The following is a 25,819-nucleotide window of genomic DNA, read 5'->3' as shown; positions in this document are numbered from 1 at the left end:
TATGATTAGTCTAATGATTTTTGAACTGATATATCTTCTTGAGCCCCAATGCTCAAGAGGTATGCAACCCACAATGACTTCAAGTTTCCTTTAAGTCAATTCACTCAGTACAACACATAAGTGTGGGATATCATATCCTCGCGTGTCATGGCTGAAGAAACCTTTATTCACGCCTTTAAGGTGGATGACCTGTGATGACATACGCACAGCCCCGCCTGCACATATACCCCCTGTCATCACAGTCATCCCTCAGTTTTTACGCTCTTCACCTCACTGAGAATACCTCTGCTGATTTGGGCTAGCTAGCTGTTGCTAGTTAGCTCCGTTGTCTGCCGACTTGACGCAGTTGGAGCACTAACTTCGACTTTTCTTGTGCATCGTTTTGCTTTGCGCTTTGGAATGGACTCCAAACCTAAGCGAGTAAAGCAGAAATCTTTTGTCCACCCCTGTCCTCAGTGGTGCGGTTTCTGTTTTCACAACAAAGACCAGCACGATGCCTGCCCTGTCTGCCTGGGGATTGTCCATGCTAGGAGAGCATTGACAGAGCCGGAAGCCTCTACATTTTGTCACCAGCTCTGGTGCTCAACCCTGGAAAGATGGGTGACGTTTGTGGAGAAAGTCCTGGGATGGACGGCTGTTGCAAGGCATGACACTCTCCTCTCCAACTCTGGGGCCCCGGCTTCATCCGAATCCGAAGACGGATTAAATCACCCAAAAGCGATATTACTAAAACGTGGGACCAATACATAAATTTCCATCACAATAGGTTAACCCTCTGAGCTGTGGAATTGAGTGGAGAAAGTGGAGACACTGCTTTTCCCCCTCTGTTGCCGCCCAAGAGGCACCACTTAAGTTCTGTTCAGGTTGTCAGCCCCAGAAGGCGCTGCACTTTCCTAACACCGTCTCCCAAGCAAAAACCCCTGGCACACAAAATGTCTCAGGTTGTAACTCCTGGTTCGGGTGTGTTAAATGTTCAGGTGACCACATCAAGTATTCCCGCTGTTTTTCATTGTTGTGCCCCAGGAAAGGAGCCTCCAACAAAATGTGTTAATGTACATGTTACCATGTTACAATTGACAACGTCACACCAGCAGTGCTGCAGGTCATCTAGCTGGCTCCCTCAATGGCATGCTTGCGCCACCTCCCCGTGGGTGTTGCGAACCGCAGCTATGGGTTACAGGTTGCAATTCCGTTGATGATTCTCGTTTCCGCAGAGTCATCAACACTACTGTTGGCAACGAGGCAGCAGTGATACTGAGGGAAGAAATAAATGCGCTATTGCAGAAAAAAGCAATATGAGTGGTCCCTGCTTCGGAGACAGAAAATGTTATTTTGTTGTTCCGAAAAAAGGGGGAGGGCTTTGTCCCATCCTCGACCTTAAGTATCTATGAACGTACAAGTTCAAGATGCTAACACTCAGACAGCTTTTGAATTAAGCCGGCCCAGGTGATTGGTTTGCAACAATCGATCTAACGGATGCCTATTTTCAAGTGGCTTTACACCTGAACCACAGGCAGTTCCTGAGGTTTGCATTTGAGGGCATAGCCTATGAATACCTGGGTCTGCCGTTCAGGTTGTTGCCTGCTCCTCGCATCTTTACAAAATGTGCGGAGGCAGCACTCAGACTCTTCAGAGAGAGAGGAACCTGCATCTTAGCCTATCTAGACAACTGGGCTCGTAGCTTGCTCCAGACAGCAAGCGGCGACACAGCTGTCACTGGTTCTGTCACACATTCAGACACTCGGTTTCTTTGTGAACTTTCAAAAGAGCTCGCCAATCCCAAGTCAGCAGATTTCATTCCTGGAAATATGCTGGCTTTCCAGACATGCACGTTTGTTGCAGCACAGAGTGGCCTTGTTTCATCGCTCACTGCCCACTGTTCTTGTCCAAAATCGACCACGATGCACCCTTGGGCATGGACGGGCTGGCGCACCAATGGCCAGATATGCTCCTGTATGCATTTCCCCTCTGGTTCTAGAGAGAGTGCGTTGGCAGTCTCTCTGATTCTAGTGGCCCCTTGGTGGCCCACAAGGTCGTGGTGTGCAGAGATAATCAGTCTGCTAGCAGCAAGTCCTTGGCAGCTTCTTCTCCGCAGGGATCTCCTCTTCCAGACAGGAGGAGAAGTGGTTCATCCGAGTCCAGATCTGTGGCGCCTATATGCTTACCTGCTGAAAGGTCAAACTTGGTTAATAGGGGCCTGCCACCTAGTGTGGTGGCGACAATTCAGAGCGTTAGGGTCTCATCCAATAGAGGCTTCAAGCAATGGTGCCAGGACCGCCACACTCTCCCATTCTAGTGCTCTATTGTGGATGTTTTGACATTCCTGCAGGAGCTGCTGGATAAGGGCCTTTCATTTTCTACAATTAAGGTTTATTTAGCAGCTATCTGCTTGTCATATTTTTTTTTTTTACAGGGTGGCACCAGGTGCACATCCCCTCGCCATATGTTTTTTTAAATGGGATTCGCGTGACTTGTCTTTGGTGCTGGAGCCCCTTTGTGGCTCCCCTTTTGAAACCATTGGGTTTGTGGATATATAATTTCTCTCAGATAAGACTGCATTGTTTCTCGCTTTGGCTTCGGCAAAGCGAATGGGTGACCTTCATGCTCTCCCTGTGCATCCCTTCCGCACACAGTTCTCTGCTGTCGGCTGCAAGGTCATATTGCGTCCGAATGCTGCATATTTTCCCAAGATCATGCCTGCATCTTATAACTCAATGGAGCTTGAGTTGCTCCCCTTCTTTTGCAGCTGAAGAGCAGAGGAGGATGCATTGTCTTTGTCCAGTGCGTGCACTGGATTATAGAAGCTATCTCACTGGCGTACAGCACTAAGGGCCTTGCTTTGCCCCAGGGAGTGAGAGCTCATTCCACCAGGGGGATGGCAACCTCATGGGCTCTTTTTAAAGGTGTATTAGCTTTATTTTGATACCAAGATTGTTTACAGAGAGTTTGTAATTGCAGAGAAATACTCCATTCATTTTGGCCATGTCATTTTCGAGTAGGAAGCTCAGAAAGACCTTTGGGTAGGAATAGGTTATACAAACTGGATTTTATGATGTGTTCTGTCATCTGACTGAACTGTATACTTTGCCCCCCTCCAATTGCTTGAATAAATAATCAATTTGGTGATGAAGGCTAAACTGTGGCCATCATCTTTTAGATTGTTCATATTACAATAAAGGCAATATCTTGTGTACTTACGGTCTATACTAGTCTATAAAAATAACAGATCCATGGGGCCTATTTTTGTGGCCAGTAAAGTAAAAACTTAGAAGTGCACAGATCATTAAGGAGAGAGTTACTTTTAATGGATGTGGCTGGTAATTATGCATGATGAATGGGGCTACTCAGTTAGCTGCATTACTAGAAGTAAAAGTAGAGGCACTGGCAGTTCCTTGGCAACTTTATAGGTAAAGATCCAAATACACACCATTAGCTATAATTCATAAGCTAGCTGTAAAGTGTAATTTCTTATGTTAGTGCATGGCATATGGCATTGCAATGTCACATGAAATATCAGCTTTCTTTAACTCTCAGTAGTGTATTTGTTATGCATGTGGAAGAGTGTATACCTTGGGGAGACTCAAATCAAATCAAATTAAATCTGCTGGGCTGGGTTAACTAATCAACCTAAATCACATTTGATTGTATACATCCACAAAATCCAAATAGGCAATTTCTCGCATTGTCTTTCTCTTGCGTGTACACACACACACACACACACACACACACACACACACACACACACACACACACACACACACACACCTATCTTTAGCATAAATAATACTGAAAAATTAGTTTGACACTGCCGCCTTGCCTTTGTATTTTGTTGTTTTCATTAGACAAGGTTGACAATCTGTTGCACGTAATGAACCCACATGACACCACAACTGAGTAACCCGTGAATGCATGGCACAAATACGGGGTAATTAGGTCAACTAATTCTGGGAAATTAATGTAATGAGACTCATCTATTCCCTTGTCTGTATCCATCCACTATCTACTGTCAGTTAATGTGGGGGGGAAAAAAAGATAAAAATGAGTGTGATAATAGTGTGGCCTGTGTGTCACTGTGGATTAGGGTGGATCGTAGTGATGTGGCGTGGGAGGACCGTGGAAATGCAGCTGTTTGAGAACACCTAGGAATGGGCAAATAGAAGCATTGCCAGCATGCCAATTGGGTGTTATGTTTTCTGGCATTTCTGACTGAAAACTGTGCCGCAACGCTCTCTAGAAGACTATGCTACAGGTATCTTTTAATTAACCTTACTGCAGTTTATAAGAAAAATCATAAGAATCAAAAAAAAAATAAATACTTCAGCTGTGTAGTGTAGGCAAGTGTCAGAGTTGCTGAAGCAACCTGGTCTATATGAACTGTTTGTGTTCCTGACTGCAGCCATCCATATCCCAGCACAAGTGATTAAAATGATTTGCTCAGGCACGGTTTAGCCCTGCGTTGGCATTTGCAGACACCGAACTGAATTTAGGATGAAGAGAGAGTTGGCAGCTTACTACTCCGTATGCGATGGTTTCACTGTACATCCTCATATCTGGGTAGATGTTGACCAGGTACCAGCGGAAAGTTTTACACTGCAGCCTCTTCCTCAGAGCCTTCCTCTCAGACACATCGCCAATATCAATCCCTGAGTCCTGCATTAAGGAAACAGCAACACACAGGACAACTCAGAGATGCTCACGCAGAGTACAGAATTGATTACCTGTAGATTGTAAAAAGATGACTCAAATAATGTGTCATTGAGGTGCATTGTGCAGCCGTTTGTTGTGCATTTGAACAGCCCCTATAAAGTTTTAATGTTTTTTCTGTTTTGACTTAAAATCCATCTTTACTAGTCAGCTGCCACCTCAAATTTCAATACCCAGAGCTTGCCTTATATTACTAGTGGTGAAAAATAACATTAGATTAAGTGTATATTTAAAAGTACAGCTTTCATTTCAGTTGTTTAAGTGAATTTCTTGGATTTAAGATTGAGTTGTTTTTTTTATGTGTCACCTCTAGTTTACTTAAGTCCAGGGTTTGGAAACTTCTTCCACCACTCACAGTTACCATCTGCTGCATGTTGTCCTATGCATTGCCTCTAGCACCACCAACGCCTCTCTCAATTAAGATGAAGAGGATGCAAATATTGCTGATGTGGCTCTCCGTGGTTCAAAAACATCCACAAAATTCAAATTCAAATCAAATCAAATTCAAATTCAAATTTTATTTGTCACGTACACAGTCATACACAGTACGATATGTAGTGAAATGCTTGGACAACTGCTCGTGACCTAAAGAAAACAAAAAAGGAAAAGGCTATGAATAAGATAGGAAATAAATATGAAAAATTAAAAAGGGTAAATTTAACTAGAAAGGAATAAAATATAAATTAAGGTTAAAAATGAAATAACTGTACAACACAAATTAGAATGAAGGGTAAATTTAACTGGGAAGAATAAGATAAAGATAAATATATAAATTAAAGTTGAAAATAAAATAACTGTACAACAAAATACACAATACACAATATAGAACTATATAAGAATGTATGAAGAAATCTAAATATAAATAAATATATACACAATAACAGCAGCTGTACAAGTATTAACCGGAAATGAAGAATATAGTGACCAGTGTTGTGCAAAACCAAAGTCCAGAAAGTCCAGTGTGTGTGTAAGAACCATATGTGTGGGTCAGTACTGTGTGGTGGTGTGATTGAGAGACCGTATCGCCTGCGGGAAGAAGCTCCTCCTCAGTCTCTCTGTGTTGGTCTTCAGGGAGCGGAATCGCTTTCCTGACCTCAGCAGAGAGAACAGTCTGTTGTTGGGATGGCTGAGGTCCTTCACGATCTTCCTGGCCTTGGTCCAGCACCGCCTGCTGTAGATTGAGTGCAGGTCAGGGAGCTCGGAGCGGATGGTGCGCTCAGCTGACCGCACAACCCTCTGTAGAGCTCGTCTGTCCTGCATGGTGCTGTTCCCGAACCAGGTTAAGATGTTTCCCGCCAGGATGCTCTCTATGGTGCACGAGTAAAAGTTCCTGAGCACCTTGGAGGGCAGTTGGAAGTCTCTCAAGCGTCTGAGGTGGTAGAGACGCTGACGGGCCTTTTTCACCACGGTGTTGATGTGACAGGACCATGACAGGTCCTGCGTGATGTGAACTCCGAGGTATTTGAAGCTGTCCACTCTCTCCACTGGGCACTCGTTGATGACGGGGGTCTGGTAGTTCCTCTCCTGCTTAGTGCTGAAGTCCACTATCAGCTCCTTTGTCTTACTGACGTTTAGAAGGAGGTTGTTCCTCTGGCACCAGTTCTCCAGATTCCTAATCTCCTTCAGGTAGGCCATCTCGTTGTTATCAGAGATCAGGCCCACCACGACGGTGTCGTCAGCAAACTTGATGATGGTGGTGGAGCTGGTAGTGGCCACAGTCATATGTGTACAAAGAGTACAGCAGGGGGCTCAGAACACACCCCTGGGGGGCTCCAGTGGTGAGAGTGGTGGAGGCTGAGACATGTCCGCCCTTCCTTACTGCCTGTGGTCTGCCAGTTAGGAAGTTGGAGATCCACTGACACATAGATGAGCTGAGTCCCAGATGCTCCAGCTTGGTGGTGAGTGTGGAGGGAATTATGGTATTAAATGCAGAGCTGTAGTCTATGAAGAGCATTTTAACATAATTCCCCCAAAAGTGAACTCAGATGGATGCAAACTTCGGATGAGCACTATGCTCATTTTGAGGCTCTCAGAGGTAAATTAACACTGATGATTTCACTGTGTGGTTAATTCATGGGGCTAAAGCTGGGGCAAAATTTCATGCTTCTTGAGTACAGGCTCTGTTAAACGCCTCATTATTGACTGAATGAATTGCCTGCAGATGTTCATCTATTCATAACATGGATTTACATATTCAAACAGATTATTCAGGACAAGAAAAAAGATTCAGTGAACAAACATTTGACTTTGCCTTTGAGGGATGCTACATTTAACATAAGATGACACAGCGTGCATATTTATTTTGATTGACCAAATCCAAGATCAAATAAAAATCTTTTTTTTTTATGAAATCCTTGAAATTTGACACTAATACAACTGTGAAAACACGCTGAAAATATTACGTAAGTATATGTGAGTATAGCCTCAAATGCCTCAAATGAAAAGACTGAAAAGAGTAAATCAGCGGCATTTCTGCTCCAACATATTGAATAAATGACGTACAGCGCCTGTCTTTGCATTTAATTTTGTTCTTTCTGTATTATTCATTATTTCACTCCCAAGTCACACTATAATCCAGTTACTTTCTTTAATTAATCTTTTAAATTATTATTGTCAGCCTTTACAATGGATTTTCTAAATGCTAATGTCCTCATTTAAACCATTTTCTTGAATCATATTAAGCATTTATTTATTCAGTGGCACGTATTTAATTCAGGCCAGTCTGTAAGTCACAAGAAAATCATTTCATTTGAGCCTTCAGGAGGTGTCAGGGGCCTCGTTCAACTAAGCATCTGTGATGGGAGGAGAGCAGCTGATAACAGATGACACTCAACCCTCAACATTTAGATTAGGTAGCTGAAGACTGGACTCAGCCTGATCATCCTGAAATTTATGGTGCTTTTCTCTGATATGATCGCTTATTTGTGGGTTTGCACATCTGACTTTATAAATACTCCCTTTGGATTATGTCACAAAAGGAAAACAGTCAATCATGCTGTGAGAAATTATGAAGTTCTTGTTTTGATGTTATTTTTAGGGTTTTGGAAAGGAACCATCATTCTTTGAAGACTCTTTCTGAATAGTGAATGAATGCCACTAAAGAAGAGCTGTTTATTTTCCTTGTCTGCACACATCTAAAGTATCAGCAGTCCAATCGTGTAAAAAAAATCACAACAATTTCCAAGGGATTAACTTTTTTCATTGCACATTGCACTACTGACAAGGTGTAAGCTGACATTCCCCACCCTCAAATCCATGTGTGACTTGTGCTTGTTGTCATTAACATGGTCACTGACCTCCAGTGGAATATTCCAGGCCATGTAGACGTGGCTTTTAAACTCATCCATCCAAACTTCTGCAACTCTGAGGGCGTTTCGACGTACGTGCGATGTCAGGTCCTCAGTGTAGGGTTTATGAGCACGCTCTATGTGGGCGATGCGAGCACAAGGCAGGACTTCGATGCTGCCTCCACACTGCCACACCTGGATTTAAGTATTCCAAATACAAAGAAAAGAAAGTTCTGTTAGTTTTTTCACAATAACAACCCAAGCTATTGTTGTGCTGTTTAAAAGTTTATCTTGAAATATTCAATTAAGTCACAAAACAGACAGATACCCCAGAAGACTTTAAGAAAACACAGCTGCACCACAGGCTGCACAGATGTTGCTGTTACACACTCTAGGGCCTTGTACCTGATGCTCATGCTAGCAAGCAGGCCCTCTATGGAGCACTGAAAGTGTCTAAAGGATACTTTAGAAAGGGACGAGTTTCAATAAGCTGTACTGTGCTGCCAGAACTGGCAATATACAGGAAACTTTTTTTTCTGCAAAGACCTGTGACCCATTTTCTGTTGTTTTTTTACACTCACAGGCCACCTTATCTCATTAAAAATGCCAGTATAATCAGCCAATGACAACCCAGCAGCTTAATGTATTTAGGCATGTAGACATGGTCGACACAATCTGCTGAAGTTCAAAGTGGGCATCAGAATGGGGAAGAAAGTTAATTTGAGGAACTTTGAACATGGCATCGTTGTTGGAGCCAGATACGCTGGACTGAGTATTTCAGAAACTGTTGATCCATTAAAATTTCTCACACACGACCATCTCTAGGGTTCATAGAGAAAATTACAGAAAGCAGCAGTTCTCTGAGTGCAGATGCCTTGCTGATGCCAGAGATTCGAGGAGAATGGCCACACTGCTTTAAGCTGGTAGGAAGCCAACAATAACTCTAACAAAAACTCATTAGGCAGAAAATCATGTCTGCTGCAGAAGACCACACCAGTTCACCAGGGGCGATCGTGGCTCAAGAGTTGGCAGTTCGTCTTGTAATCGGAAGGTTGCCGGTTTGAGCCCCGGCTCCGACAGTCTCGGTCGTTGTGTCCTCATATAATGAAGACCTCTGGGAGACTCAATGCCCTAGGGCAAGACACTTCACCCTTTGCCTACTGGTGGTGGTCAGAGGGCCCGGTGGCGCCAGTGTTGGGCAGCCTCGCCTCTGTCAGTGCGCCCCAGGGCAGCTGTGGCTACAATGTAGCTTACCATCACCAGTGTGTGAATGTGTGTGTGAATGGGTGGATGACTGAATGTTGTGTAAAGCGCTTTGGGGTCCTTAGGGACTAGTAAAGCACTATACAAAAACACAGGCCATACAGGCCATTTCATACAGACTAGATTAACGTTGTTTCGGGTGATGAATCTCAATTTCTGATGCGACATGATGATGGCAGAGTCAGAATTTGTTCTGAGCAACAAGAAATTATGGATCCATCCTGCTTTGTATCAGTAGTTATGACTGCTGGTGGTTTCACGGCGTGGTGGATGCTTTCTTGGTACACTTTGAGCCCCTCGGTACCAACTGAGCATTGTTCCACCCATCCAGCAACTGTTTGATGCTATCATGTCAAGAATCTCTGAGGAACATTTTGAGCACATTGCTGACTCTGTTTTACAAAGAAAAGGGAATTTCCTTCTTAGCTCTCTTCTGATGTTTACATCATACCTGAAAAGTCAGACTGTTACTCAAGTGCAAGAACAGTTTTGGAAACTTCACAGTCAGTGCAGCGGGCCATGATGACATCGAGACTGCATAAAGCACGTAGTGGCTAACAAGCACAGGGCCTTCATTATTCCTGCTGCCTACTGTATCCTTGACTGTGAAGAGGGAGTGCCCGTGGTGGAGAATGTGGATAGTCCTAGTGCCCAGGAGGAAAAGCTTGACTCTTTGACTCTAAAAGCTAGTGGCACTAAGTCCTCATATAATGAAGACCTCTGGGAGACTCAATGCCCTGTTGCAGGACTTTCTAAAAACTTTTCCCAACTGTAATAATCCCATCCAAGAAAATGGAGACCGTTAATGAACTCAGAATGCTGACTGAAGGGAAGTTTTGCTAAATACAATACATTTGTATAATGACAAACACTTCTTAATGGATTTCTGTTTTGGGAAAAACTTTTTAATCGACATGAAATGACACGTAAAATGGTTGGTTTGGTGACTGCGGTTATTATAAAACACACTTGATTTATATTAACATTTACAATTTCCCCATATTCTTCAACAACCCAATCAGAAATATGAACAATTTCAATTTTTATTTAATTAGTGCATTAGTACATCAAAAAGATTATGAATTTCAGAGTAAGAAAAAAGAAACTTTGAGTGGAATGAAATGAGACTTCAATCTTGGAAGGATATGAATTAGAAAATAAATTGGGCTGTACAGTTCTGCTGATTGCTATCTGAAGAATGTGAATGGCCTCTCAAATCATCCAAAGACTTCAACAAAGCAATGAAGATGTGTTCTTCTGCGTACATGCTCACATTTGTGTGGGTTTGTCACAGGAGATGTCATTAACAGAGCCTGTGGAGGATGCTAAGAAATCACTTAAATGTGTTGAACTCAGCATTATCTCAGAACACCCAATGCTTCAGTGTGAATAAGCTTTAAATGATCACACTGTGCTCTTATGTGAGGACCAAATAGCACAGCTGACATCCTTCCTGTTATTTTCATCATTTTCATCAACCCGAAGAAAACACAAAAAGCATTTGCTGCAAATAAGCATCATCCAGCACAGAGAACAAACATAAGCTGTGGCATACACTCTGGATACAATTGGGGTAAAATTGACACAATTTCTGCAGATGAGTTAAATCGTCAAGCAAATCTGGTCATGCATTTACTTGTCAGTGTTGTTCTTTATTTTCTCTTAAAAAAGAAATCAAATTCAAAACAAGGAATTCAAATTCATGGTTGGTAATGAGGTGACGATTATGTACATGATAATGAATTTAATGGTTCCTTGGTGAAAGCAGCTGGAAAGCAGCTGATCACACACCTATTTAAAAGTTGAGGCCACAAAACCCCCTGAGGATCACCTTAGTTTATTTATTGTGTATTTTAAGGTGCAGATCAGGTTTAGCAGATTTCCACAAGTAATACCAAGTCACTGGTTCATGTGGTTGTTAACGCCTGAAAAGAAACTGCTCAGTTGTAGCAGCTGTTGCTCAATTCTTCTGTGTCCCAGAAGAAAACTAAAACACCAGATTAAAGACTAATATTCTCATTCATGCAGTTTCCAAAAGCAGATCAGTGGCATAACTTTTTCTTTCAAAGCTTAAAATTCAGTCAAGTGCACATATGCAAACAGATTAGCACACTAATACAAAAACAAACAAACAAACAAACAAAAAAAGAAACTGACCAGGGGCCTGTTCTTCGTACCGCGCTAAGTGAGTTAGCTGGATGAGATTGTTGACGATTTCGCGTGATCCTGGATCGTTCGGTTCCCCGAAGCCCATCCGGGACTTGCTGTCATAGCAACAGAGCCGTAAGCGTAAACCTGCTGGGGAGCAGGTTTACTTTATGTAAACAGGATTAGATCGCGGCCACGCAGGTATGTCCGCGTCATTCATACGAAAGCAACAGCGATATTCCACCACTGTTTCACCATAAATAAATAACATCAATGTAACTAAAGATAATGCAGCACTTGATCCTTTTATTGATTTCACACAGATACATACAGGTCATTCCCTAAAAAAGGGAAATGTACTATTAACATTCTATTACATGTATGTGATTATTACAGATGTAATTCATATTTCAGAGTAGTAATTGTAAATTACTTCGTGTAATCAAGATGAGAGACCACGGCTATAAAAGCGAAGGTGGATTTGGGAAGTCTGTCGCAGTCATATCCTGTCCGTTTACGCGAGCAACCCATTGCGGAAGGTGCAAGATTGATAAGGAGAGTCCTCAGAATTCAGCGTATATTGCGGGACAGACAGGATCCTTTAGCTCAGCGCGACAGTGTGCTCATAGAGAGATATCGATTTTCCCGTGAGGGTATTATTCACTTAACCAACTTGTTGACGAGGGGGTGCAGGACCACCACCTGTCTTTTTTTTTGCTCTGCCCTTTTCTTGGTTGCTGTTATGAACAAACAAACAGAGTATTCCAGGGTCTCTTTCCAAGAGACGACAAGCAATATAAGTGATAAATATTACCATTCTGTAGAATATTCTTATATTTCACTTTTACTTGTTCCCATGTTCTAGTGGGTCCTGTTGTGGCTCTAATGTGAAAGGGGATATAATATAACATATTATAATATAATATAATGTAATATAATATTGGATAATATGGTGTGATATGATAAATCTACCCTACCGCCTACTGGTGTTGGCCAGAGGGGCCGATGGCGCAATATGGCAGCCTGGCTTCTGTCAGTCTGCCCCAGGGCAGCTGTGGCTACAACCGTAGCTGCCTCCACCAGTGTGTGAATGTGAGAGTGAATGAATAGTGGCATTGTAAAGCGCTTTGGGTGCCTTGAAAAGCGCTATATAAATCCACTCCATTATTATTGTTATTATTGAATTACTTACGAGTTTGATTTGTCAGCAACTTTCTGCCAGCCCTCTCTCCTTGCTTTTGCAGCCTTTGCAGTGTTCCCTTGCGTTTTAATTAAACTCTGAAACTCCTGAAATCCCTCACTCAAGAGTTCTTGCTCTGCTGCCGAAAAATACCGAGCGCGTTCCTTCGACATTTTCGCCGACCAATCAAAGGGTTGCCGATCAATGTTTCTACTATCGATGCGTAGCCCCTGTTGGGCCACCCAGTGATCTCACATTACTTCATCCAGCTATACTAATCGTCAACAACAGGTGTGTTCGGGGAACCGGAATAGCGAGCTCAGAGTTAGCGCGATGATTTGGTCTTGGATGTTTCATTTGATCTTGGATGTAGTAAGCGACGTACGAAGCACAGGGCCCAGAATTTTAAATCCTTTTATTATGTCTTGAGCTGAGCAAATAGGTGGATTTTAGGTCCCTGAAAGCTCTAATGTGTCAGATATACTTAATAACAGCTAAAATAACCAAGTTATAGAATTAATAAACTAGCGTTAAATATTATATTGGATAGCAACGACTTACAAAAGTGATATATTTGTAGAGTTTATCTATCTACAACAACAAAAGGCAGTAAACGCACAGTTTGCATCTGTGACCAAGCAAATGCCAACGATGATAAAAATGCTGAAAATCATTAACAATCTTAGCAGGCCAGCATGTTAACGTTTCCAAATTAGGCTGTAACCCAAAGGTCAGCAGAGTCTGACTATACTAATATTTGTTTTTGGATATATTTGTTTACAAATAAACAACAAACTGAAGTGTTTACCATTATTGTTATGAATGTTTGAATGTCATGATATGGAGCTCAGTGATATCTGTGGAGATATCTTTAATACAATTAATTGAAATTCAACAAACAGTTGTTAGTTACTTTGGCCTGAGCTCAAATTGTGGACTGGTCGGCTGGTAAAAGTTAAGATATCACTGGATAACATATTACTTTGGTGGCAGTTTCAATATTGCACCAATTTTACAGCTTAAACAACTCTGCTAGGACTTTATATAAAACATAATCAGTTAGGGCTTCTATGCAGCAGCTTTCTCCATTGTTTAGTGTCAACTTTCTTTTCTGACAATGAAAAAAAATAAATAAATAATTTTTGCTTTTGTTAAAGCCGTGCAGTTAACCACTAATTTCCAGCAGCCTGTTTCTAAATTCATTTCAAGAAACAGGCCATTACTGTCAGGACAGAAGTCTGAGCCTACCATTATTATGGATGCCTATATTGTTATTCTTCTCAAAATACAAAGCCTTACACGGTTACCCTTCCCCTTGAATGATCAAACCCACCACCTAATTTGCATGTTCATTCATACACTCTGTTTTCCAGTGTGTCGCCAAAGCAAAAAGCACAGCTATGCAGCTACTGCAGCAAACACTTACACCACACTTTACTCCGAGGAGTTGGCACAATGTTGGATGAGAAACTGCTCTCAGTCTCCATGCTGTCAAACAGGAGTTTTATAAACCTAATTGCGACACTTAATTGGGCCTTGTCATTACGGGTGGCGGGACTGTTCACCCACACGGTGATACAAATAAATCACTGCTTCACCATTTACAGTCCATGAGCCTACTTTGTGTTATTAAGAGTCAGGTCCTCACTCTTCCAAGTCTCCCTGACTCCTGATGATAGAACGATCTCAGGCAGAGCTGCACAACCTCTGCCTTTTCTTGTAAGCTTAAAACCTCCTCAAGAAATAACTCACGTCACCCGCTCAAACCCCTTCCTTCCAGATCCTCTTGCAAATATACTCATGTTTAAATATCCTCTTCCTCACCATCTAAGTGCTCTTCCTCTTAATTTCTTTTTGTAGAACTTTTCAGCCAGAGAGCCTGTCTCACATTACAGCTGTGTTTGCTTAGATCTATTACCAGGGCACCATCAGTCTGAGCCTAAGCTAATTTTACTGCTGCCCTCATCATAATTTGCTTTGGATAAGAGCAAGAGCTAAATACCTTTAATGTAAATGTAATGTGAGTGGAAGTGCTTCATTCATTTTTCTGTGTAGTGGTGCCACTTACCAAACAGATTGTGCAGTGGTTTAAAGTGGATTTTGATGAGAGTAGCCACAAGGTTACTTTGCAAAAATCTTTGAGGATATGAAGCATACCGGCAAAAAGCTTTATGGTGCAGCCAAAGTCCTAATCAGATTACATATATGCAGGCTTATCTACTTAATCATTTCATGAACTTTTGTTAACTTCTGGTTTGTACATAGTTTGCAGCTTTAGAGTGTCAAATATTCACTTCCTGCAGGCTTAAAAGGCAACATGTAAAATGTTTGTGTTTTTCTTCTTCACTGAGAACAGCAGCTACTTGAAGTTGTGTTCGTAACAACTGATTTCAGCATTTTCACAGGCAAAAAGATGAAGATGCACATGAAACACCTCAAAGCACTTTTTTGGCATGAAGTATTTCTCTGCTTCCAAGTATACTCAGGATATCAGAATAGTTAGTCTTTGTTACTCCATGTTTAACTGAAAGATAAACACATTTTACGTTAATGTTATGCATAATTAAAAAATAAATAAATCTGAAATCTGCTCTTAAATCACACACACACTATAAATCAATCAATCTATGAATACCTTGTTTCTAGCTGGGAAGACTTGGAGTTCACAAGTTCATGTATCAGTCTTGCTATAGCTGCATCCTGGAGGTGTGCAAATGAAATAGGGTGCATTTTTGTATTAAATACCATGCCCTTTAATAAAAGCTGGCATGCATTTAAATGCCAATAGATGTAAAACTATGATATATATCTATCTGTGAATAGATTTTCAGCAGGATACCGCAGGGAAAGTTCTAGAGCTAATTTTAGCCATTTGCACTTAAAAGAAAACGGCAAGTGAATGGAAAATTGTGTGTACATTGGACTCTTGCTTATGCAAATGAGTGAATTGTCCTATACAAGGACACAGCTGATGTAATTCTGACACGAACACCTTGATGTGACAGCTTGCTTATGACTGAAATGATGCTTCTGAAGCACCATAAAGTCCTGTGATTTTATATATGCTACTTTAGGAATTCTATTTTTTTCACTTCATGCTTGTCTGCGTATCTGAAGGTATCTGCTTTCATCTCCCTGCACAACCTCTCCTGTCCCTCCAGAAACCTTAACTGGCTTTTAAATAAACTCCCTAATATTTCCCACTGCATTCATTTCACATTTCCTCAGTATTTTGTGATAATAAAACCCTTCACATCAAAGCGCAGACTTACTTTAAAGGTAAAGCTTGACTTCCTCTTTTCTTGCCCAGAGCGCAGAGTTAAAGCAGTGCAGACAATTGGTGTAGAGTTTCCACTGAGCGTGTATCAGCTTGCACTCTTTGTTGTTTGAAAGGCAAAACACATTTCCCCGTCCTTACCGCAGAAATGCTGAACCATTTGCAGACAATCCTAAACACACCAGGCAAAGTATTTCTAATTGACCAAATCAGTCTTATTATGTGTTTGTGTATGGCACAATAAAAAAAGATTATGTTAATTTAAGCCAGGTTCAGACACTCACTTCATTATGTTAATGTGTTTCTCATGTTGGTTTTGAATTTGAATAAAAGTCACAGGCATAAAACTCAAAAACAATCATAATAATGGTTTGCTTAAATGTTAAATATTATGTAAAACTCATATCTGAAGCAAATTAGACTTTAATTTGGGCTTGACCCAAAATTTCAGTGGAGTTTAACTTGGATCACTCAGAAGAGAAGCATCTCCATCATTTTACCTTAGACTGAAGTTTCACTGCTCGTTGAATTAAAAAGTCAAAATCCACATTCAGCTGTAGTGATGCATATAAATGTTTCTCAGGAGTTTTAAACTCTGTACAGTCTAACAGGTGTTTAATTTATGTGAGAAAGGCAGAATGTAGCCAAAACAAGTACATCTTCAATGATTTCACTGCCTGTTCTCAGTCGTGAGAACTGCAAAACCTCACAAGGTGGTGTCGCATTAAGCTATCCTTTGAATAACTGTAAAATTAATCAGCACCTTTTTCCATTCCCAGAATATCTCCTACAGCAAACTTACTAATGGACGTGGATATGCTAATGCCGTCAGAGTGTAGGCGATAAAACGAGCAACTAAATTCTATATTCTACCTAATAAATGGTGACACTGAAGAGAAAATTATTAGGGGATCTTCCAGCCTTGATTAGTGTAGTGAGAAGAGGGTGTGAAGGTCCCTCTTGCTCACTGTGGTCATTAATTAAAGCTCAGAGATAAACAGTCAGTCAAATACAACATAAGTTTTAAAACCCACTCATACAGCGTGTGGGGAGAACTCTTCACTTTCACATGATTTATTCTCAGTGCTATCAGTCCCTGTCGCACACTGCGTGCAAAATATTGTTAAACTATGAGAACTAGTGCTTCAGCAAGTGTTCTTTGAGATTTGCATATTTAGTACAGAATGGCTAATATACAAAATACACATGCACTCATGCCTGCATGAATCCCATGCCTGAATATTGTCAGTTAGCTAAAGCTGGAGAAATAGACTTTTTATTAAATTTTTAGTGTCTTATAGAGACCTAGAATCCTGCACTTCATAAGAGCACTGTTTGATATATTCTAGAAAGCGTAGAACCTAAATATTTTAGTTTTTATTATGCCAAACAAGCAAATCTTACTTTCATTGTTATACTGTAATATTTCTAAAATGTTTTCTGACATTTTTAAGGACATCTGATCGACTTATTAAACATGTTATTGACTTGACAATGGCTAGAAAAATAATATTATCTACACTGCTCTATAGATGTTTTAAGCACAGTGGGAAATATAAAGAACTGTCCTGCAGCAGACAGTACGGGTCCTTCTGGGATTACACTAAGAGACCAAAGACATGGAGACAGTCTAAATCCACTGGAGAACTGTGGCAAGATCCCCAAGATGCTCAGAACAACTTATTGCCAAGCACACTGGAAAAACTTTGCACAAGTCTACCTAAGAGAAATAGTGATATTTTAAAGGTAAACCTACATTTTTTATTTTTTCATTTGCAGACTACAAACATGCCAACTTTAAATGTGCATCCATCATGTTGTCTACTCAGGATTTTTTTTTCTTTTTTTGACCCTAACTCAGGTCTGAATGTTACTCTTGAAAAAACCCCCTCAAAAAGCTAATAAGGAATAAATGCATATAAATGCAACTTCTTAGGAGACAGGGATGAAGTAATTCATACAGGCAGCATGTGAAGATTCTTAGCCTTGAATTATTAATGAAAAATCTGTTTTATGTTACAGAAGGGAGATTAACAGACGGATTGGTGCTGTGGCCACAGTGATGCGGATGTTGTCTGTTGTGGTGAAGAGATAGCTGAGTGTAAAAGTGAAGCTCTCGATTTACCGGTCGATCTACGCCCCTACCGTCACCTATGGTCACGAGCTGTAGGTAGTGATCGAAAGAATGAGATCGCTAATACAAGCTGCGAAAATGGGCCTCCTCCGAAGGGTGGCTGGCCTCTCCCTTAGAGATAGGGTGAGAAGTTTGGCCATTCGGGAGGGGCTCAGAGTAGAGCAGCTGCTCCTCCACATCGAAAGGAGTCAGTTGAGGTGGCTCGGGCATCTGACAAGGATGCCTCCTGGGTGAGATTTTCTAGGCATGTCCCAGAGGGAAGAGGCCCCGGGGCAGACCCGGGACACGCTGAAGAGATTATATCTCTCGGTTGGCCTTGGAACGCCTTGATTTTCCCACGGACAAGGTGGAGGAGGTGGCTGGGGAGAGGGAGGTCTGGGCTTCTCTGCTTGGGCTGCTGCCCCCACGACCCGGCCCCGGATAAGCGGCAGAAAATGGATGGATGGACGGATGTTTCCTTTACTTAAGAATGGCTTATTGAGAGCCACCACTGAGAACATTTCTGATGAGCAGTAGATCAACCAAAGGGTCAGATGTATTAGTCGGGTCTTGTCTGTTTTCTTGCTGGATTTTTTTCTAGTTCTTAGGTTCAGAACCTTCAGATACTATTCAACTGCTGCAGGTTTTATTTTTAGGAAACATGTTCTTTGGTCTTTAAGGACATACGCCACACAATTCTGAGATATACCAAGTTTTCAGTTTATAGCAATCATGTTGCTGGTGCAAAAATACTATTTTATTCCTGTCAGACTGCTTTATTTGGCATTGGCAACCTAAAGAAATGGGAAAATATTAGGATATTTTGCAACAGGCTGATGGTAACAAGTGCCTAAGGATGCGATTAAAAATTATATAGGTAGACACTACACTGGTTCATCTGTTAAATCAAGTGTCTTCTTTAAATTCTTAATTAAATCATAGTCATTGTTTAGTGGCTTCATGACCAACCAAACAAACCAAAAATACGGAAAGAATCAAACACGAATACAGCATTACTCTAAAAAAGTAGAAGGACTGGGTGGAAAATGAGGGAAAACCAAGGCCAATGTCTAAAAAGAAAAATCCCCGAAAGACCTTCAGAAAGCTTGACGAACTATTGCTCAAGACCACTCTATAAAAATTACCTTAAAAGGTCCTTGGAAGCAAAACTGAGAGGAATAAGGGATGACTCAAGACTTTTTCACAGTACTTTAAATCTCTTTGTCTAAGTCCTCACAGAAGAAAACAGTGTTTTTCTTTAAAATGTTGCTGTAGACTTATTTTACCTCCAGAAACAACACTAGAAAGAATTTAATTCAACAGTCTGTATTATGAGTATCTCCTGGTGTGTTTGCACTGGGAAATTCCCACCACTCAGAGGTGCTTTTACAAAATAAAAGCCTGCAGTCTGAACCCTGATGAGCACAGTTCTTCTGTATAGAGTCGATACCGAATCCTTCTAGTCTTTTTTTCTTTAAATCCAAGTAGTTTTCTTCTCACTCAAAATTTTACACAGACATTTTGGTGCACTGGGTGAAGGTTTTAACATAATAATCAACCACATTTATCTTCACAGTGATATAGCTGTTGTAATGCCAAAAGCCGAGAACAAAGTGAAGCTCCTAGAGCAAACGTAGCTAAGAGTGGTTATACTTACATCTAATATTTTTCTTAGGAAAAAGGAAACCAGCAATGTTTTTTGGTAAGTGGAAAGATGGCTTATGAATGATGTGAAACACTAATAACAATTTCAGTATAAAAATTAAAACCCAGTGAGAGTAGTATGGTCTTATAATGTTACTCCTACTGAAATGACTTTGAATGGGCAGGCCAAAGTAGAGAAGCCGGTCTGAGTTATGTGAACAGACTGGTATTTGTTGGGAGTCATTGAAGTTAATTCTGTTAATATGGCTCCGCTTAAAACAGCGTTTCTGCATTTGTCTCAGTACACTATAAAACTATTTTACTGTTACAAGTGTCCAGCTGCTTACTGCAAACCACTGCCATTTATGGGATTTAACTCTGGCTCATATAGCATTACCGTATAACAAGGATCATCGTATCCATGAAACTGCAACATTTCTCATTTTTATACAAGACGGCTGCGATGCTGTTCCCATTACCCCTGTTAGAAAAAAGACTTGCTCATTGATTGTCCTGTTGGTCTGAGATTACGCAGCGGGGTTCAATAGATTTTCAGCAGAACAGGGGTCATGGAACTCAATCAGCGCTGTCTTACAATTACAGACTCGGTCATTATGTTACAATGTTTTGTTATTCGTTCATGTATGATTACAGAGAGCTAAATCTTTTTAAAATTTTATATGGTGGAGAACTTCAAAACAGCATTATGCAGTGTGAATACTGAACACAAAATTGAGCTGGTAATTTATTCACAGGTACTGCTAATGTGAATGTGGCTTTTGTTTCAGATTCACTCACCTGCAATTGATACCCAAAATATTGAGATTAAGACTAAAATAATGACACGTGGGAAACATTTTGTGAATGTGAATGTGTTTTACAAGACACAAAGCTTGTATATTCATACACATTATTAGATACACCCTGCTAGTTCTGGGTTAGACCTTCTTTTGCCTCCAGAACTGCCCTAATTCTTATTGCTGGAATCATTCCATATTGACATGATAGCATCACACATTTGCTGCAGATTTCAGTTGCATGTGTTATCTTCTGCAGCTGAAGCCCATGTCCTTCAGCGTTCAACATTTTGTTCATTCAGAGATGCTCTTCTGCATACCTTTGTTCTAACAAGTGCTTATTTGAATTACTGTTGCCACTCCCTGGATATTTTCCTTTTCTGACCATTCTCTGCAAACCGTAGCGCTGGGTCAGGATCAGTACTTTGTGAAATAGTCAAACCATCATCTGGTACCCACAACCACAGCACATCTTAAATCTTTCTCTCCTATTCAGCAGATAATCTTGAGCATATCTACAGGTGTGCCCAGTAGCCACATGGGCGGTTGCCCGTGGCGGCATCGTGGTGGGGGCGGCATCATGGCATGGGCAAAAAAAGTTGCTCGCACCCATGCTGCCCCGACATCATGACAGCACATTTTGGGGATTGCAGGAGAGTTCTCCCAGGGCACCAAACATGCCAGGACCACCCGTGGGTGTGCCTAATAATGTGGCTGCACACATGGAAAAGATATATATAAATCTTATAAAGTTTGCATCTGTCTTGTGTGAAACGTGTATGAGAAGCATACAAGAATGAAAACAGATATAAGATCCCTTGAAAAATTATATAAATGAAACTTGTATGTTTTGGATACTTACTAAAACAATATATGAAAGTAATGAGAAAGTGGCCACTTTCATGAGTAAATCATATAAGCCTTATATGATTCACCATATGAAGTAAGCCAAATCTTATGCAAGTCTTTTATTTCTTTTCCATATGGGTGATGAGAATATATTTAAATTTAAATATACATTGCGTGACATTGCTGTTTGATTTTGTATATGCTGAATCGAAATAACTAATTTGCTGTATTGGAATACTTAAACTTACTATATGTGTTGTCTATTACATGTGCAGCACATAAAGTATTTCTTCAACAGATACATAAAAAATCCTGATGCTTGGTAACTGATCAAACTGCAAGTTTGATTAAATGACAACTATCATTTTAAAAATTATCACAGAAAATAGTTCAGTTTGATAACTGGCCTTAATATTTTTTTTTTGTTTGTTTGATTGATTCGAAGTCCTATTTATGTGTTTTACATTGTTTTGTTTTTTTAAAGCTCAAACAGATTACACTTTTTTTTTATAGCAAATTAAATTGCTTGGTGACTATTTGGCTGAAATCTACTGTGTAAATCATTATGATGACAGTAATGATGCTTTATTGCCACTTCCATAAATACTGTGCACAAAGGCTGCTGCATAATTGTTTTTCATAGCCCTCAATGATTCTCATTTCTCAACACAACCATCCTGGCACTGTTAGAGTGATGATGTCTGCTTTGGTATTCTTATGATGCATTGTCCTAGGCTGACTTCACTGGCGTGATACCCAGTATTCACAGGTGTTTGGGGAAATCATTTGTATTATAATTTTGTTTCATTGTCCTGTGGCAATTTGCTGTGCATTCCACCGTACAGTCTGACTTGAAGGATAACCTCAAAAAAATAAATGATATATATATATTTTTTAATGCATCCACCTTCAGTTTTCAAAAAACAAATCATCCCAGTGTTCCTTGAAGCTCAAACAGAGAACCAGCCCTGTTAGAAACAGGTCAGATTTGTGTTACGGATCTAACGATGCTTTGTGTTTTATTGTGGACATGACTCAGACTCCCTAAGACAATCCTTCAGCATTTTAATGCAATAGACAACATAGATAGATCACATTCAGAAGGACTTTTGATTCTAATTCACTGGATTCATCTCCAACACATACAGATACATTTCCTGAATTTCCAGAGACTGTCATTGGCCCTTCTATCCAGAGATGGGCGGTAACGCATTACAAGTTACTGCAATCCGATTACTTTTTTCAAGTAACGAGTAAAGTAAGGGATTACTATTGCAAAAAAGGTAATTAGATTACTGTTACTTTCCCGTAAGCATGTAGCGTTGCTGCGTTACTAAAACTGTGATTTTTTTTGGGAGAGTGTCTCATGACAATGATGTAAGCGAGTGCGACATTCGTGGCAACAGCTGTGTGCAGATCAACAATGGCTAACATAGAGTGCGGGAGAGAGTATGACCGTGCAGTGTTTAAAGCGTTATTTTGAGTTTGATTCTGTAAAAAGTGACAAAAACATTAGCGTCCTCTGTTCACTGGGAAGAAAACTTCTTTTTACAGCAAAAAAACCCCCTAAACTTCCGAGCAAGCACCGACAGTACACTGCCACGGGAATGTGAAACTCCCAGATCCTTCCACTGACCGCTACAACACACCCAGTGTTGCCAACTCTTCAGTAAGGAAAATCGCTATTGGCTGTCCTAAAAGTTGCTAGAAGTCGCTAAATGACGTCATCGGCTAATTTGCATGATTGGTCATGCTAATATAATTGTAACCTATGTTGTTGGAGAGAGAAATAACATAGTGGAAGAGACATGAAGTGAGTAAAAACGTCTTAAATGCATTTAGAGTTAATTTAGAACTACAAATTAATAATAATAATAATAATAATGGATTGGATTTATATAGCGCTTTTCAAGGCACCCAAAGCGCTTTACAATACCACTATTCATTCACTCTCACATTCATACACTGGTGGAGGCAAGCTACAGTTGTAGCCACAGCTGCCCTGGGGCAGACTGACAGAAGCGAGGCTGCCATATCGCGCCATCGGCCCCTCTGGCCAACACCAGTAGGCAAGTGGGGTAAAGTGTCTTGCCCAGGGACACAACGACCAGGACAGAGAGCCCTGGGATCGAACCGGCGACCTAAATAAATGACAGTTATTTTAGCAATTATTGTTTTTTTTTAATGTCACAATTCCAACCCTGCTCCTTTATCCGGGCTTGGACCGGCAAAAGTGACCCGAAATAGGCACTCTGGTGGAGTTACTGTGTGTGTATAAGTAGTTTTAAACCTCGTGATCCACAAAACAGCATAACAGTAAAAGAAGAACTGATTGCGTTACAGACAGTGCGGGACCAGCGGCTTCGCTCATGCGCGATTCATTTGCAGTTTGGACACATAGGTGTAAACGTCTTCTGCCTTGATAGCAGCTGGGGGAGGACTATCCTCCGCTCGTGAGTGCTTTGGAACAGGCGTGGTACCCACGGCAGCACCCGCTGCTTGTTGAGAGTAAAAGCGATACCCGCTTTGATGTCAAAAAGTCATCGTAAATAAGACCAATAACACCAGAAAAAGTCGCCAGATTTGTCGCTAGTCGCTTTTTAGAAAAAAAGTCGCTAAGGGGGTCTGAAAACTTGCTAAATATAGCGACAAAGTCACTAAGTTGACAACACTGGACACACCTGCACCAGGGCAAAACTCCGCCTGCCCCACTCCTGCTATATAGGTGAAAATAGAGCAACAGGACCGCTGAGTCTTCGATTTTATTTATTTTCTGCTGTGTTTTACTTGCATTTATCTGAAAGACTGAGTGTAAACACAAAAACCTATTTTATTTTATGTGCTGGAATGTGCAGAAAATAGGTTTAAATGTTAAACAAATTTCTTCCAGTCAGAGAATGTTGAATATAATTTAATGTTTGCTTCATGCGTAAAATTAAAAGATTAAAACTAATAAAACTAGTTTCAAAAAGAGACTTTTTCATTTGATTACATTTTATATGATGGATTATGCAGAAAAAATTGGATTGGGCTTAAAGATCTATTGCTTTATTACCTATTCAGGTTGTAAATCTTTTTTTTTTAAGTAACTATGTAACTAAGTAACTAATTACTTTTGAAAATAAGTAATCAGTAAAGTAACAGGATTACTTTTCTGAGGAAGTAATCAGTAATTAGTTACTGAGTAGTAACTAGTCAGTAATTAGTTACTGATTACTTTTTTCAAGTAACTTGACCAACACTGCTTTTATCACGTGTAACTCAGTAGCTATTTTGCAGTCAATAGTTTTGTATCTGTAAAGACCGCTTAAAAAGAAAGATAAAGCACTAGCATTAGCGTCCTACAGGCAGCAGTAGATGGCAATTAGAAATTGCAATGCATTATATGATACTGGTTATAAATACATATATAATGTAATGAAAATGTGAATTTGTAAAAGTGGTCTCCGTTCAGTCTTTGGTGGGCACTCAAAATGTGAATTCAAGTTTTTACTGGGGATTTGGTAAAGATATATGAAGATATTTAGTATAAATAAGATTATCTGTTCTCCTGCTCTGTTTGACTTCTGAATCTGGATTACCTTTTTGTTTTGTTGGAGCTTCTGCAAAACATTGACTTTAAACTGCTTTAAATAACTGATTCATAACAGACAATTGTACATTCTACTAAAGATGTGTATATTTTGTTCCTAGCTTACTTTGGTAAATAATTATTTGGGGTAAATCATCAACAGCCAGGAGAGAGGAAAACTAAACCAGAGATTCATCTTGAACCAAAAAATGATCTGGGTTATTTAGAGATTTCCCTGTAAAATGTCTTACTTCTAAACATCCCTGATATTCTATGTTATGAATTTTACATATTCAGAACAAACTGCATTAAATTTACATTTGAGAAAATACAGTTACGATGGATTTAGCGCACTGACTGCTAACTGTGTATAATAGTCAAATACTCTTTTATATGCACTATGCATCACGTTTATAAACTTGTCAGATAAAGAGAAATGTTCTCAGGTGTGTCCCAACATTTGACTGGTACTGGATTTAATCAAACAGTTTTTTTTATTCTAATGTGTACCAGAACAAAAGAATCTAGCTCTTATGTTAAATAGCATAAAATAAAAACCTTATATGAAGCACATGATGCTGGATTTTTTCACATATGGCAGAAATGTATAATCCCCTGTTCATAGGCACGATGAGATGCATCCCCCTTCAGTTATACACATAAGATGCCATTTATGAAAACAACACATCCAGATAGTCAAATATTATTCTTCTGCATTGTGACCAAATGTGATCATAGAGCAGCAGTTCATTCAAACCTCACTCTACAGAGCACAAGCCCTTTAAAACCCCAGCCAAAGCCTGCAGTTTTTGGCCTGGCTTGACTGTGTCTCTGAAGATTCGTCAGCAGCCAGTTTGCATGCTGGCAGGTGGTCTGGAGGCATGACCAATACGCTACAGACAGACAAACAGACCCTGTTGGGGCTCTATGGGACTGTTAATCTGGGGCCAAGCCAGGGTCCTTCAGACTTGTAGCTCTAAGCTCAT

At 40.4% G+C, this 25,819-nt stretch overlaps 1 protein-coding gene across 2 annotated transcripts in view; it reads right to left on the bottom strand.

Moving 5' to 3' along the window:
• galnt18b (UDP-N-acetyl-alpha-D-galactosamine:polypeptide N-acetylgalactosaminyltransferase 18b) overlaps window positions 1-25,819 on the bottom strand; it is a 106,829-nt gene that overhangs the window by 18,598 nt on the left and 62,412 nt on the right. For both annotated transcript variants that reach the window (XM_082530202.1, XM_082530203.1), the window contains 2 exons: window positions 8,001-8,186; window positions 4,513-4,650 (listed from right to left, as the gene is read on the bottom strand). In XM_082530202.1, the coding sequence (XP_082386328.1) occupies window positions 4,513-4,650; window positions 8,001-8,186 (324 nt within the window). The remainder of the gene's footprint in view (window positions 1-4,512; window positions 4,651-8,000; window positions 8,187-25,819) is intronic.

This window comes from Aulonocara stuartgranti (genome assembly GCF_965226115.1).
Source record: "Aulonocara stuartgranti genome assembly, chromosome: 1".
Classification (NCBI taxonomy): Eukaryota; Metazoa; Chordata; class Actinopteri; order Cichliformes; family Cichlidae; genus Aulonocara; species Aulonocara stuartgranti.
Note: the sequence above shows the minus strand (reverse complement) of the source record. Positions and strands in the feature narration are given on the sequence as shown.